Raw genomic sequence first — 15,785 nt, forward strand, 5'->3', positions numbered from 1 at the left:
ACAACTGACCCGGAGAAGGATGATAGTACCACTGAGAGTACCAAAAAGGAGGTGTCCACTAGCGCTTAGGCTTATAATGGCGTGTGCCCTCATGCCATTTACTTGATCACCAAATACCTTTTTCCCTTTGCACTAGTATATCTTAATACCGGTCTGAGAAATAGAATGGCATGTGCCCTCAGGCCTTTTACTAAATCACCTTTGAAAGAAATGCAAGCCTCTATGTCGTAAAAAAAAGGTACTAGAGAAATTCCTTAATAATATGAATGTTATTTAGTTTCATGAAAATACACTAAGGGTCAAATGAGTTAAATGACTTCTCCAGACTAGCAATGCCTCTTGCTACACCTTCACAATTAGATTCGTTAGAAAAAGATAACATTGAATAATATCTAAATGTTCTCACCATTAAGTTATATGTCTAGCTAATAGGAATGACGTTCATCTTGGAAAGCTCACCACACGCTCAATGAACAAACAAATAGTGTGTGCGCGCATGCCATCGCTCTTCTTTAGCTTCAGATTCGGCTTGTTCACCTTGACAATGAGATTTATTATACAACCAGATGGACTCAGTCTGGACACAAAGTCACCGCGCTAGTCACCATGCCCCAGATATGTCTAGCCCCTGGACAAAAAACATATAATTTCACGTCATTTTCAAATACTTGAAAATTTGTACCTAGTCCCATTTTACTGAATAAATCCCACTTTAACGAAATAGAGCTTTGAATTGAAAAGAAGATATTTGTGAAACTTTGAATTAGAGCATTTAATAATTATATTGTCCTCTCCATATTTATAGCTATTTACTGTGCCTAAATCCTAGAAATAAGTTTAAGATTATAATATTAAATCGATATAATATAACAAGTGTAATAATCAAACTATATCTTGCTCATAGTTGATGAAAACATTTAAGTGTTTAATATAAAGTACTGTATCTCTATAAAATATTATTAATCTTATAAATATAATATAATATATTATTTATTTATATATTAGTTTATTAATATTTGATAAAATTTACTTATTAATTATTTTAATTTGTTTATTCATTGTTATAGATGAATTGAAAAGTTTTTTTAAAAAATTTTTAGCTACCTTTATAAGTTGATTTCTTTATGAACATTAAATCCTTGTACATCTATATGTTATGTAACCATAAAAATCCTAAGATGTACTCTTCCCAAAATATGCAAAAATCTCAATGATAAAGAAAAATATTTAACCTACATTTATATGCTTTCAAGTCTTGTAAATGAGTTTTCAAAATACATGGCATTGCTTAATAAATTACAATGTTCAATCTTCTTGTTTTGAAGAATAATTTTGAAGTTCTTTGGCAGATAGAAGTACAAATCTGAAGCATATATCTGCAAATTCATGCGGATGAGTGTAAATCAGAAGAATGCACATTCTTGCATACCCTCAGAGATGTTCTGTAAAGGGAAAAATGTTTTGCATTGGGGTATTTTTTTGCTATTTCACTTGAAATTTAAAATATGGCACAGAATCTAAAATAGAGCAGGGACATGACTCCTAATTTGGATGTTCTTGAAGGTAGTCAACAAAATAAATCATCAATGATATAAAATGTATGTGAGAATCAAATTCAAAATCCAGTTCCAAATCTCTCTGAAAATCCTTGACATTACACTTTTATACACTACATCACATTAGTAAACACACTACTTTTGTCAGTAGTATATCTGGATTGATAAACCGATGTTACATGGATTGTTGTTCAAGAAAAATGGAATTTGGTGGAATAGGAGTTCTTTTACAGATGCTTGTTCAAGTTCCTGGAAAGCAAAAGAAATGGTTATTTCAGCTCTAGACATAATAAAAAAAGCCTTGTATCGTTTGTGGCTTTCAGTACAGAATCAGGAACTGAAAATAAAAAGTGGCATGAAACTGTTTTTTGTCAAGAGTCTTTGAATTCATGTATTTAAATTAACTGCTTGATAGAGTACTCATGTATTTATGTGTGCAGATGAAGATCAAAAGCTTGAAAATGAACGTTATCTATTTAGAGTACACTATATATCTAAAACTTATCTCATACCAGATTATGTCTACTACGAAACACTGGTTTAGTTTGTCATCTTAACCTGTGCTAAGCATCACATTCTATGAGATTTTTTATTGCATTGAAAACTGTTTGCTAAACATTCAATTAAGTTTACTGGAACACTGCTTGATTCTTATTATAATGAGGCTTATAACATTAACTTTGGCCAATCCTTCTAAACAATAGACTATGGCCGGTTTAGTAAAAGGGTGATAAAACGTGTGTGGTTGTAAAACTTAGTTCTCATGAGATTCTTACAACTTCTGATTTTCCACAATGGTATCATGTGGAGCATGGTCAGTTTCTTTGTATTGTTTTGCCAAGATGAAACTTAACCTTTGTTTCTTCAATTAGAATATGATGGGTCGCGGCTGAGTAAGAGCTCGCAATGAGCTTACTTTTTTACTAATCCTCTTAATTGATTCTTCAACTTTTCTCTTTTAGCTTGAGCTTCCAAACACATTCACTCTACCTAAAGTTCATTTTAAGAAGATGTAACATAAGGAACAGTTCTACCCCCTCCTTATTCTTCATGAGGGACAAGGTCATTACTCGTTGAGTTTCAAGCTGATCAGTAATTGACTCCAAATCTTGGAACAACTCGTTTTCCTTGTTTTTTCTTCCCTCAACAAGTCTGCTGTAGCCATCTGTTGATTTGATGAAATTAATATATGAGGAGACTAAAACCATCTTCTAAAAGATTTTGATGTTTCTCTGTCATTACCATGATCTGAGAAAATTCAGATGACTTTTGAACTGCTTAAAGCCTGCCTTTTACTCTGTCAATGGTGCTTGTAAGACTTTGATTTTGGATTCGAATATGGTGTTTCTTAGATGATTCTTGTTCTAATGTCTTAGAAAAGATTCTTTTGTCCTCTTCAAAAATTTGACAGACATCCAATTTAACAGCTAAACCTGTCCTCGAGGTGTTGTTTTGCAGCACTGGTAGTGCTCACAGCATTTGTCAACCCTGTAGTTTGTTCACACATTCTTGCATTCGAATCTCTTGCTGCCTGTGCAATTTCTGAAGCTCAATTTCACAGGCCTGTGCCTACACTTCCACATTGGAGCCACTTAGCATGCATGAAAATAAGTTGAGTTAAACTTTGTCCAAACTATTCCTAACAGCAGCTTCGATCTTAGCAGAAGCTTCCTCTAACCATGTGTTCCTGTAGAAATCAATGAGTCAAATGATAAACAAAAGCAACAGAGAGAATACACCTGCTTCTGAAAGTTTTCATGTTTTGCCTTTGTGCTTCGCAAATCTTCCTCAGCTTGCTTGAGCTGTATAAATAGGAATGACATCTGTCATATGTAACGTTAAAAACAATAACCTTTAAGTGATGTTCTTGTCAGGAATTGAAGGAGCAAAATCCTTGAGGATCAACGCATTAGTTTTGGCAGGGTTGGCAACCACCAATTCCAAATTCCAAATGCTGATACGTTTTCTATTTATATGTTACCTTCAAGTCCTTGGCAGCACACTTTTCAAGAGCAGAAGCTTGAGACTTATAGATGGAGATAGGCTATGATTGATGAGAGCAGTGAACCTCATGGCATGGTGAAATGCTAAACTACATAGGTGCTTCTGGAAAAATGCTTTGAAAAAACTGGTTTACCCTAAAAAATAAAAACGTTCCACTCTCAACTGTTTTTTTTTTCATGTGTCTTTATCTCCACCATTAAGCTCGAAAAGAATCTCAATTGAATATGTCGCCCTTACTCTTTTAAATATAGAAGGATGACCAGTAGGGAATCCAGCTTCGTTGGGATATATAGGACATCTGTTACATTGGTGACATGAATCCTAGAGAATTTCTTTATACACAATGTTTTTCATATAGACATTATGGTTCTGGAGCACACCTTGTCCTTCACATTATTCGATAAACATTGTAATTTGTTTCTTTAATGTTCCCCTTGAACGTGCAACATAAAGTTGACCGTGGCCAAAAACTGGTCTTGGCAAGTAGATACCCACATTCTGTAATGTTTGTCCCTGAGATTTGCAAATTGTTATGGAGAACGCAAGCCTTATTGGGAATTGTTGTCATTTGAGGATAAATGGCATGTCTCTGTTAGTTGGTTTTAAAGAGATTCTTGGTAGGAGGACTTTTTTTCCTTGCATACCATTATGTAGAATCTCAACTTCTATGACATTTGGTAGTGCCCTGGTTATAATTAGTTTAGTGCCATTACAGAGGCCTTTTTTTAATGTCAATGTTGCATAACAACATTACGATACATCCGATTTTTATTTGTAGCTTGTGTGGAGGCATTCCAGATGGTGTTACTGAGTTTAAGAATTCTATAGGATAGTCCAACATCTCTTCTTCCGATCATATTGGTGAGGATTTCATGCTGTTTTGGACAATTTGTGTGCGACAGGTTCTTTTTAGAACTAATGTGATGCCACTGAATTCTGTATCACAGTTTTTAATGTCATGCAAGACCCTCTTGACAGCTTTAAAAGTGTGAATGGGTACCATGCTTATTTCATCCCATATGGGCAGGTCAGCTTTTCTTATGACCTCAGCAGGTGCTGAATTCTCTCGTAGGTCCAAGATGCACGTTTCTGTGATTGTACCAGAAGCTTAAATGTTGAATAAGCCGTTCAGATAAGAAGAGTATAAGAAGAGTACTTGCTATTCTTGTCCACGTGACTGCTAAGACTTTCATGCCATAAGCAGTGACATATTTTATCAGTGTGTTAAAAAGGTATGATTTCCCCGTGCCTCCCACACCATCAACAAAGAATAATCTGCTTGTTTCTTTTTTGTTTTGTATTGCATTTAAAACATTGTTAAATATGTGAAGCTGTTCCATGTTCAATCTGGTTTTTAGTAATTCAGCTTCATCATGTGTGCATGGCACACATCTTGTTTCAATTGTTGTTTCATTATCTCCTATAAACTCTAGATCTGGTAACTTGTAGTCGGACAGTTTCTTGCCATGTTCCTAGAGTAATATTGACATTTCATGCAATCCATGTTACATTGCTGCTTCATAGTTGTGATTTCAGACCAAGTCTTCACACATGCCTTCTTTGAATTTATCCCATAGGTTTTTGGGATCAATGAGCTCACAAAACAAACACATGACACTGAATAGATACCTTACTTTTGCAGGCATCTGAAATGTCAACGACTCTTCTAAAAATTTCTCCCACTCATAATCATCCTGTAAAAGTCCCATTTCTTATTCGGTAGAACAGTATGTGTCATATGCAACACCGTTTAATACCTTTAAATCACTAAAACTTGTAGCACCTTTTTCGTAGAGCAGGAACAAACGTAGGTAGAAATGTTGAGAGTCATGCGGTGATACAGTGTACATTCTATCAACCACCTTGAATGCACGTTGGCATGGTGTCCACTTTCTGTTTCTTGAATTCCATGTATACCACTCAGGAATCTTGTGGTACAAGAGTGTCCTTGCAAATTCATCAATCTTGTTTAGTTCAAACCATCTGTCAGTTTGGTTTTATGGCTTCTTTGTAATGCAATCTCTTCCTCACCATCATTGAAATAAATATTTTCAAGGTTTTCTAGGTGGATATCCAGTCTCTCAATAGAATGTGATCTCCCATGTAAGTCATATCCATAGATCCTCCATATTCCTTCTGATGTGGAGACATAGCGGCAGTTTCTAAAAGCCTTTATTTCGTCCCAGTCTAGTACTTGTTCAGGTGTTGAGTTCTCATCCCTTCGAAGGTGTACCTCTGACAATCATGTCCCTTGTATATGTATTTGAAATATATACTTGACACTTTTTACAGTGGAACACACCTCGACATTTATGTGTGCTCTATATTTACTCACTCCTTGAGAGGAATAATGAATCTTAGTTCCACAATTTGCATAGATTATCCAGTTTAGACTATTAAGAATCAAGAACAGACCTAAAGTATTTTCTCTTGCACAAGAGTGATTTTAGCATATCATTTATGGATAAGGGAAATAGCCATATATGTTCCATTTGAGTGATAAAGTAACAAACTCTGGTAAGTGCTTCTCTATTGTTTTCTTTTGATTTTTTCTTTGTTTTATCTATGTAAATTTAGCAGTGTGAGTTATAAAAGACACAATCTAAATCAGCTCGGTAGATGAGTTTCAAGAATTTTACTCTTAGCAAAGATGGTGCATTCTGTGTTGCAAAACTTTTTTAGAAGAATCTAATACTACCCGTAGAAATTAAAAGAAAAGTTCATTGGCATTCATACAGGTGCTAGGCCTTCTCTGTGACAACGACCAAAGCATCTCTTAGCATTAGGAAGGATATCTTTTCTGCAAATAGAAGAAATGGTTTTCACCGAATTCACATTCAGATTCAGGTTTTATTTGATCAGTGCATATCTTTGTCTGATTACACCGTGATCCATCTCTCCTTGGGACAATGCAGAGTGTATCATTGTCACAATATCTATAGAAACCGTTGGACCAATAACACTGCATTGCCATACTCAAAATTTAATTTAATTTTGAAATTTACACTCATCCAACTTAACATCTTTGTGAAGTGTGTGTTTATCATTTTCTTCTTTAATCTCTCTTTTATAGATGGCCTTCATTGTCTTCAGTCTTTATTAGTTTATTTCCTTGTCATATTTTGTTATGCTAGATAATCAAATTTTTTCCAATTCTGAAGATGTAACAATAATAAGTATAAATAAGATAAGAAAGAGATGAATAGAGTAAAAAATTACTGTTTCTTCAAGCTCCTAAGTTTGAAAAACCCCTACTTGTAACTGTGACTCCATTATGAAAGGGGTGTATGACTGTAATAATGGTCTTGTGCTGGATGATGTTTTTGCACAAAGAATGCTTGTTTCCGTGTCTTGTATGCTAGAAGTTGATGTTGTGTAATCCAGATACACAAAAATCAAGTGTAAGCCTTTGTTTATACAGGTTTCAATTGATTGTAATTCAGCAGAGCAATATTTCTATCTACCAAGTAGAGAAATGGGAACTATTGCAAAGCATTGTTGAAGAGTTGTAATATTTAAAAATAATGGTGCAAAAGCCAGTGCTACTTTGTCAAAGCTAAGAAATTGGTTCCCATTCAACAAAGTTTGCTACTTGGTTTTGCCTTTAAAGCAGGAGCTGGTGTGCCAAATCCAAAGCCTTCACACTCACCCGAGGAGAGGAACTATGTCGTGTGGTCTGTTGCACAGGTGGAGCTTGTCCATACGTACATGGACTTCCTCTTCCATGGGGGCTGCTATCTGGTTCGGCTGGATGAGCTGTATTATTTGGATTTATTTAGTTTATTTTTTGAAAATTTGAAATTTGTTTTCTACCATCATTCTAATTAAATATAAGAGGACTTTAGACGGGGAATCTATTTTTTAATATTTATAAAACACGATGTTACTCCTTTTTCTCAATCTCATTTTAATATTTGTCATGATCATTGAATAGCCCACCACTTGATAAAACTTATCATTCTGTTCAGCTGTTGAATCTGTAATAATAACAAATACAGCTCAAAAAATACAAAATCATCTAAGAGGGATTAGAGGAAGATCAAGTACATTCTTTTGGGTTTTCAGCAATTGCCATTTTTAGATGTGCCTCCGCTCTGAAATGGAAATTTAAAGTCAGTAATAGATACAATTCATACGAACTTCAGTGATAGTTCCCTCAATGTAGCTAGTTTAGGGAAGTTATGTACTGGTTGAGCATCTTTCAATGTGGAGGTGATCTGAGTGTCTGGTTTTTTATTTGATAGAAACTCTACCATTTGTGATTTTACATTCTGGAATTCATCCGGTTTTGAGTTAGCTTATATTTAATTTATGTTTCTCGCAAATTTACACCAAATTTACACCAAGTACAATCCCACGAGCACCAGCTCCCCGTATCCAGCACCTACATGCAAAATGGTGTCAGATGGAGTCTGGCACAATTTTGGCATACTGGTGGCCTAACGCGAGGAGGAGGGTACTCCACCGACTAGAGCAGCATGGAGCTTGGGCTTAGACCCAAGCCAGACACAGAACAAGGAGCAACACAGCCCAGCGGGAGCCAAACTAATGTCTCAGGTGGTCAGACATGCATTCCAACCACTATCCCTACTATACATTTGGAACCCCCCACAGCCCCCCCCCCCCCCCTTGAGGGACACACGCTTTGGGCTTTCACCCAAAGCCTTCCTTAGTACCAGGAGTTAGTCTCTGGGACAAGTCCGAAACTTACTAAATATGGAATGGCGCTAGATTGCAACTTGGACACGGGACGAACACCATTGTGTTCATGCCAATCTCTACATTCCGTAGATATGCCAAATGAGCAAATCTAGACACTTTCCATAAATAGCACATGGGACCGAAATGAGACTAACGCAAAGGATATGATAGCGAGGGTGTTTGGCAGACACAGTAAGCTATCATTTAGCGAATATTGAGGGACTAGTCTCAATATTGCGGGGGTTCTTGATACTAGCAAGTGCAAGTCAATGACACGAGTTTCTCAAACCGGGCCGAGTATGCTCAACAAAAAACACATAGGGTTCCTACCTTATGTTTATCCAATTTAAGTGCAAGGTCATTGACTAATTTCTCAACTAGCTCAAGTGGGAATGATAAAGGGAACCAACTGTACCGATCTTCTGCCGTCATGGTAGTAAGGAAAGAGTGCCCGTAAGGACTGGTCAACAAGTATCTTTCAATACCCGAAGTCACATTCGCGACACTCTCCCCCCTTTGGGGAAGATCGACGTCCTCGTCAATGCATACCCGAGTCTAGCAAACCATCAAGGAAACAACTCCAAAAGTTAACGGAAAGCACACTATGTGGGAAACACACCGACTTAAATGAGTTAAGAAACGACCTCTCCTCTATGTCCAAAAATGTTAAGACTCAGACACCCTCCGGCCGTCGCCGACAAGAAAATGACTAACAGAGTTAGCCACCCTTGCTACTCTGAGTACCACTCAGCTTACAAAGGAATGATACATCCCTGCCCGTAGGGACATAGGGAGAAGGCCAACTTCCCCTGAGCAAGAAATCAACCCCGTCGGGAAGATTTAGACAATTATTATAAACTGGCAGAGTAAGTTGTTTACACAACCATGCCCCTTGTCGAAAATAGCCATCAAGAGAGAGGCAGGGACTTGTGATCAGTCTATAATAGTTATCCCCATGGTTATGGATTGGACCCATGCACCAAAGTGCCGAAGTCAGCTTGCCAAAACTGACCCAAGTACTAACGAACGAGAGAAATGACAATTTGATTTATAGAAATATATTACTTTATTAATTGGCAAGATTTATTACAATATTTACAAAAGCTAATCTTTATTACGATTCTCATATTTCGTGACAAGCTCACGAGCATGGGTAAGATTTCTAAGAGGTTCCCAAGTTGATTCACAAGTCGGGTAACCTTTCCACTTAACTAAATATTCCTTGGAACGACCACCACGAGCTTTGCGAGACAAGAGAGTTGCTTCGACCTCATACTCCATGTCACCATTCACAACTTCCGGAGGGGGATGAATGTCCATAGAGCGATCCGCATCAACACGATATGGTACCAGTAAACTGACATGAAACACATCATGTACAGTGGACAACTCATCCGGAAGATCCAACTTATAGGATACATCACCAACTTGTGCCAATACCTGATAAGGGCCAACATATCTTGGCAAGAGCTTCTGAGACATAGAACCCTTAATGTTCAAGTTTCGGGAAGATAGCCACACCTGATCTCCCACTTGATAGGATACATCCCGATGATGCTGATCCTTATCATGTCGATACCTATCCTGAGCTTTGCCCATCGCCTCAGTAGCTCTAGACCAACCTTGGCATAGCTGCTCTACATAAGTTTCAACGGCTGGGACCAACACTTCGGGCTTTGGTTTCGATACAACGATCTGTTGAGGAACCCCACGAGCATTCCCTTGCAGCATCTTCCATGGAGAACAGCCTATAGCACTGTGAAATGTGTTGTTATAACAGATTTCTGCTGTATCCAAATGCTCAACCTAGTCGTGTTGGTCCGCCGCGACATAGTACCGCAGATAATCCTCAACTTGAGCATTCACGCGTTCGGTCTGCCCATCAGTTTGAGGATGATAAGCCGTACTAAACTTCAACTTGGTACCAAACAACTAGAACAGGGTTCCCCAAAACTTCCCCGTAAACCCTGAATCTTTATCTGAGATCATTTCTTCAGGAAGACCACAAACTCGCACTACTTCATGGAAAAAGAGCTTTGCTGCTTGTTTCGCATTTACTGTTCTCACAGTTGGAATGAAGTGTGCAATCTTTGACAACCGATCCACAACCACCATCAAAGTATCATAACCCTTAGACTTCGGCAAACAAGTGACAAAATCAAGTGTCACACTTTGAAATGGCCATGCTGGTGCTGGAATGCACTACAACTTTCCAGCCTACTTCTCAATTCTGCACTTACATTGTTGGCATATAGGGCAGCAACAGACATAATCTGCTACATCACCTTCCATACCAGACCAGAAAAATCCCTTTTTCAATGAAGCTAGAGTCTTTTGCTTCCCACCATGCCCCGCTACTAGAACATCATGATGTTCCCGCAGAAATAACTGTTGAAGATCCTTAGAGGGAAGATACAATCTTTCTTGCTTATAGTATATAAGCCCATCCCGAACTGAGAAGTGAAGCTTCACATTAGTGCGACTAGCAACTTTTGCTACTTCGCTACTAGGGCTCTGCTTCAACAACCCCGCACGGCATAAGATTGCCTTCGCTAATGGATCACTTCCATACGAAGCCCGAATGTCTTCCAACCAGTCCGAACTGATTGCCGATATTGCCCGGAATTGAGCTTGACGACTCAACGCATCCGGAACAATATTGTCTTTACCAGGTTTATATATGATTTCAATATCATATCTAGCAAGCTTCTCTTGCCAACGAGCTTGCTTCGGCGTAAGTTTAGGCTGCATAGCAAAGTAGCTTAGTGTGTTACTATCCGTATAAACCTTGGTATGTCCACCCAAGTAGTGTCTCCAGTGTTCTAGGGCCGACACTATAGCAAACATCTCTTTCTCATGCGTTGGCCATCTTCGTTGGGTCTCATCCAATTTCTTGGAATAGAACGCAACGGGACAACCATGTCACTTTAGCGTAACACCAACCGCTTTGTCACAATCTTGTTGTAACACGGCACCAATAGCATAACCAGATGCATCACAATGCACTTCGAAGGGTTTATCAAGATCTGGGATCCTGAGAACAGGAACCGTAGTCAAGATCTCCTTCAATCGTACAAAAGCACGCTGACAAGCTGGTGTCCAATGAAATGAAATATTACTCTTTGTCAACTCAGTCAACAGAAGAGCAATTCTTGCAAAATTGCGGACAAACTTGCGATAGTATCCTGCCAAACCGAGAAATGAACGAACATCTGATACAGTGGTCGGGACTTCCCAGGACTTCACTGCTTCCACCTTCTTTGGATCGACCTCAATCACGCCACCACCAACTATATGTCCAAGAAAGTTTACGCGCAATTGTCCAAAAGCGCATTTACTTTCCTTAGCATACAGTTTGTGTTCATGCAACTTTTGAAACACCAGCTCCAAGTGTTTCAAATGATCCTCTAACATTTCACTAAAGACTAGAACATCGTCGATATACAGGACAACAAATGCATCCAAATAATCTCCGAATATTCTATCCATCATAGTGCTGAACGTTGCCGGAGCATTGTATAACCCGAATGGCATGACAAGGAACTCATAAGATCCGTATCAAGTCTTAAAGGCTGTCTTCTCCACATCCTGATCCGCCACCCGTATCTGATGATACCCCAAATCAAGTCGCGTAAAATACTTAGCCTTTAAGAGTTGGTCAAACAAGTCATCAATGCGAGGCAAAGGATAACTGTTCTTGACCGTGATCTTATTGAGTGCCCAATAGTCAATACACATCCTCATGGTTCCATCCTTTTTCATAACAAAAAGGACCGGCGCTCCATAAGATGACTTGCTTGGTCTGATATGACCTTTGTCAAGAAGCTCCGTGAGTTGCTTCTTGAGTTCAGCCATCTCCTTGATGTTCAACTGATATGGAGCTTTTGTAGGTGGTTTAGAACTTGGAATAACCTCAATCCGATGATCAACCTCCTGGCTAGGAGGTAGCCCTGGCGGCAAATCCTTCGGAAAGATATCCTGATTCCTCGCCAACAACTCCAATATCCTCTTTGGTACAGGATCAACCCTATCGCTGATTTGAACCGAGTCACCAACACCCTCAGCATCCATCACTTGAACCCAAAAAGTCTGACATCCCCTCTTAGCTACTTTTTGAGCGGCCCTCGCAGTCAGGAACTTTGCATCCCAATCCTTTGAGGAATGCTTTTGCAACTGAAAGGATACATCAGGATGTCCTTCTGACTTCAATGTGATACGACTTTGTCTAGCACCATAAATCCCTTTTATATACTTGTTGAAGAAATCCATACCAAACACCATCTGAAAATCTGGTATCTTCAACACTACCAAGTCCACTCTTTCTTTCCACTTGGATATCTTTATTGGAACATCACTCACAAACTTTCTGGCTACTTGCCCACCTTCCGCAAACCGGAAGTGCATAGGTGACATTTGCTCAGCATTTAATCCTAACAACTTAACTAAGTCTTCGGATATCACACTGTGCGTAGCTCCCGTGTCAATCATCACTCGGATTCGGTGTCCACGGACAAAGCCTACCAAATACATCAACGGATCAGTGTTTGCATTGACTGCAAGAAAAGCTTGAGGAAAGCAATGAAAGTTACTCACCTCTTCTTCCTCATAGTCTGCATTGACCAACTCGTCAACCCCTTCAGCTTCACCACCACCGTCTTCCCTCATGACATTAACGCGAGACCTTGTCTTATGCTTGTTAGGACATTCCAAGGACCTATGTCCCGACTCTCCACAATGGAAGCAATGACCCACACTACCCGTTCCACTAGGAGCAGGTTTTGTAAGTTGCTACTGCTTGTACCCACCAGGAGGAGGAACAGAGGGCCTAGGACCAGAAGAAGCTGCTAGTGGTCTCCAACCACCACCACCTTTGTTTACCGTAGCTTGTGAGCCCCCAGGGCAGTACCTACTTTCCACCCTTTGTTTCCGATCACCTTGCTTATTCCCAGAATTTCTATTCTTATCTGAGTTACCAGCATGCAGTTGCTGATATTGTTCCATGAGCGAGTGACTAAAGGCAACTTGTTGTGCTGCCTCCTTACACTCCAGGTATGTCTTCGGCTTAAACTTCAAAATCTCATTGCGAGAAAATGAACTTAAACCCTCCAGAAAATAACTCTGAGCATCTTCGTCACTCATATTTGCAATCATAATGCGCTTCTGAGCAAACGCATTAACGTAATTAATAAGGTCCGCTCGCTGCTTTAACCGTCGCAGCTCCCCGCAAAGTCTTAGACCAAGATCATCTGGCAAGTATTCCTTACGGATACGAGACCGCATCTTGGTCCAACTTTTAGTCTGCCCTTTTTCAGCACACACCTGGCGCCACCAAGTTTTGGCATGATCAGTGAGAAAGGATTGCGTGCACTCAACTTTCATACGATCATCTACGTCTGCCGCTATGAAATAGTTTTCCATATCGTAGACCCAGTCCTCCAAAACTTGATAGTCCCGCATGCCTCTGAAATTGGGTGGTTTCGGATGCTTGAACTTTGAAACTCGTGCAACCGGGGGTGGCTGTAGAACTTCATCGTCCTCTAATACCAAATGTAGCACACCTGAATTTTGAGCTGAACTCCAAGCCCGTTGTGCCACGAACGAGGGTCCAGTACAATCCCACGAGCACCAGCTCCCTGTATCCAGCACCTACATGCAAAATGGTGTCAGATGGAGTCTGGCACAATTTTGGCATACTGGTGGCCTAACGCGAGGAGGAGGGTACTCCACCGACTAGAGCAGCATGGAGCTTGGGCTTAGACCCAAGCCGGACGCAGAACAAGGAGCGACACAGCCCAGTGGGAGCCAAACTAATGTCTCAGGTGGTCGGACATGCATTCCAACCACTATCTCTACTATACATTTGGAACCCCCATAGCCCACCCCCCTTGAGGGACACACGCTTTGGGCTTTCACCCAAAGCCTCCCTTAGTACCAAGAGTTAGTCCGAAACTTACTAAATATGGAATGGCACTAGATTGTGACTTGGACACGGGACGAACACCATTGTGTTCAGGCTAATCTCTACATTTTGTAGATATGCCAAATGAGCAAATCTAGACACTTTCCATAAATAGCACTTGGGACCGAAATGAGACTAACACAAAGGGTATGATAGCGAGGGTGTTTGGCAGACACAGTAAGCTATCATTTAGCGAATATTGAGGGACTAGTCTCAATATCGCGGGGGTTCTTGATACTAGCAAATGCAAGTCAATAACACGAGTTTCTCAAACCGGGCCGAGTATGCTCAGCAAGAAACACATAGGGTTCCTACCTTATGTTTATCCAATTTAAGTGCAAGGTCATTGACCAGTTTTTCAGCTAGCTCAAGTGGGAACGATAAAGGGAACCAACTGTACTGACCTCCTGCCGTCATGGCAGTAAGGAAAGAGTGCCTGTAAGGACTGGTCAACAAGTATCTTTCAATACCCGAAGTCACATTTGCGACAGCTTGCAATTCCTATCCATGTTACAGACAAAGTCTTTCTTCCAAGTGCTCATGAATGTGTTATTAATGTATTGAATAGAAATGATTTTCTTGTTCCTCCTACACCATCAATAAAAAATATTTGTGGTTCATTTTTATCATCTAATGCTTTACATACTTTGTCAAAGACATATTGCTAGTCTTTATTCAGTAATAATTTATTTTTTTCAATATCTTGGTATTCAAACATTTCATTCTCATACGTGTTATTTCTTTCTTTATTATTTTTTGGATATGTAATACATAGTATAGTAATATCATAATCTATAAGGCATTTCCCATGTTGTTCTAGTAAAAGAGACAATTCTTGAAGTGCATGTGCATATGCTACATTCTTATCATTGTATTTACGTATTAAATTCTCACACATATCTACTTTATATTTATTCCATAATTTTTTAGGATCATTAATCTCACAAAAGAGACACATTATTCCAAATAAATATCTAACTTAAAAAGGCATTTGAAATGTGAGAGACTCCTCTAGACATCTATCCCATTCTTGGTCATCCTGTAATAATCCCATCGTTTGTGCAACTTCTCAATAACTATCATATTGTATGTTTTTCCAATTACGTAAATGTTTAAAACTTGTTGCACCTTTATTATACAACAATAATAAATGCATATAAAATCATTCACTATCTTTTGGTGGTACAGTGTACATTCTATCTATAGCTTTCCAACCTCCTTGTCTTTTTACCCATGTTTTAGTTTTTGCATTCCAAATATACCATTCTGGAATTTCTGGATATGTCAATATTTTAGCAAATTCATCTCTTTTATTCAATTCAAACCATTCAGTAAGTTTTATTCTATGACCTTTCTCTAATGCAATTTCTTCTTCACCCTCATTAAAGTAAACACTTTTCAAATTTAATAAGTGCACATCTAATCTTTCAATTGAATGTGATCTCCCATGTAAATCATATCCAAATAACCTCCACATTCCTTCAGTAGCTGATATATAACAGCAATTTTTGAATGCATTTATTTCATTCCAATCAAGAATCTCTATCTCTATGTTTCCTTCTTTG

The 15,785-nt window shown here is 38.9% G+C and overlaps 1 protein-coding gene across 1 annotated transcript; it reads right to left on the reverse strand.

The window, feature by feature from the left end:
- Nucleotides 1-3,038: 3,038 nt before the first annotated feature.
- Nucleotides 3,039-9,743, reverse strand: LOC112343782. The gene is made up of 4 exons (XM_024667815.1): nt 9,461-9,743; nt 4,561-4,649; nt 3,296-3,358; nt 3,039-3,125 (listed from the first exon to the last, which is right to left on the reverse strand). Exons 1-4 carry the CDS (start codon nt 9,741-9,743, stop codon nt 3,039-3,041), a joined length of 522 nt encoding a protein of 173 aa, XP_024523583.1.
- Nucleotides 9,744-15,785: the final 6,042 nt, after the last annotated feature.

The sequence above is a fragment of the Selaginella moellendorffii genome, unplaced genomic scaffold, assembly GCF_000143415.4.
Source record: "Selaginella moellendorffii unplaced genomic scaffold, v1.0 SELMOscaffold_207, whole genome shotgun sequence".
NCBI classification, from domain to species: Eukaryota; Viridiplantae; Streptophyta; class Lycopodiopsida; order Selaginellales; family Selaginellaceae; genus Selaginella; species Selaginella moellendorffii.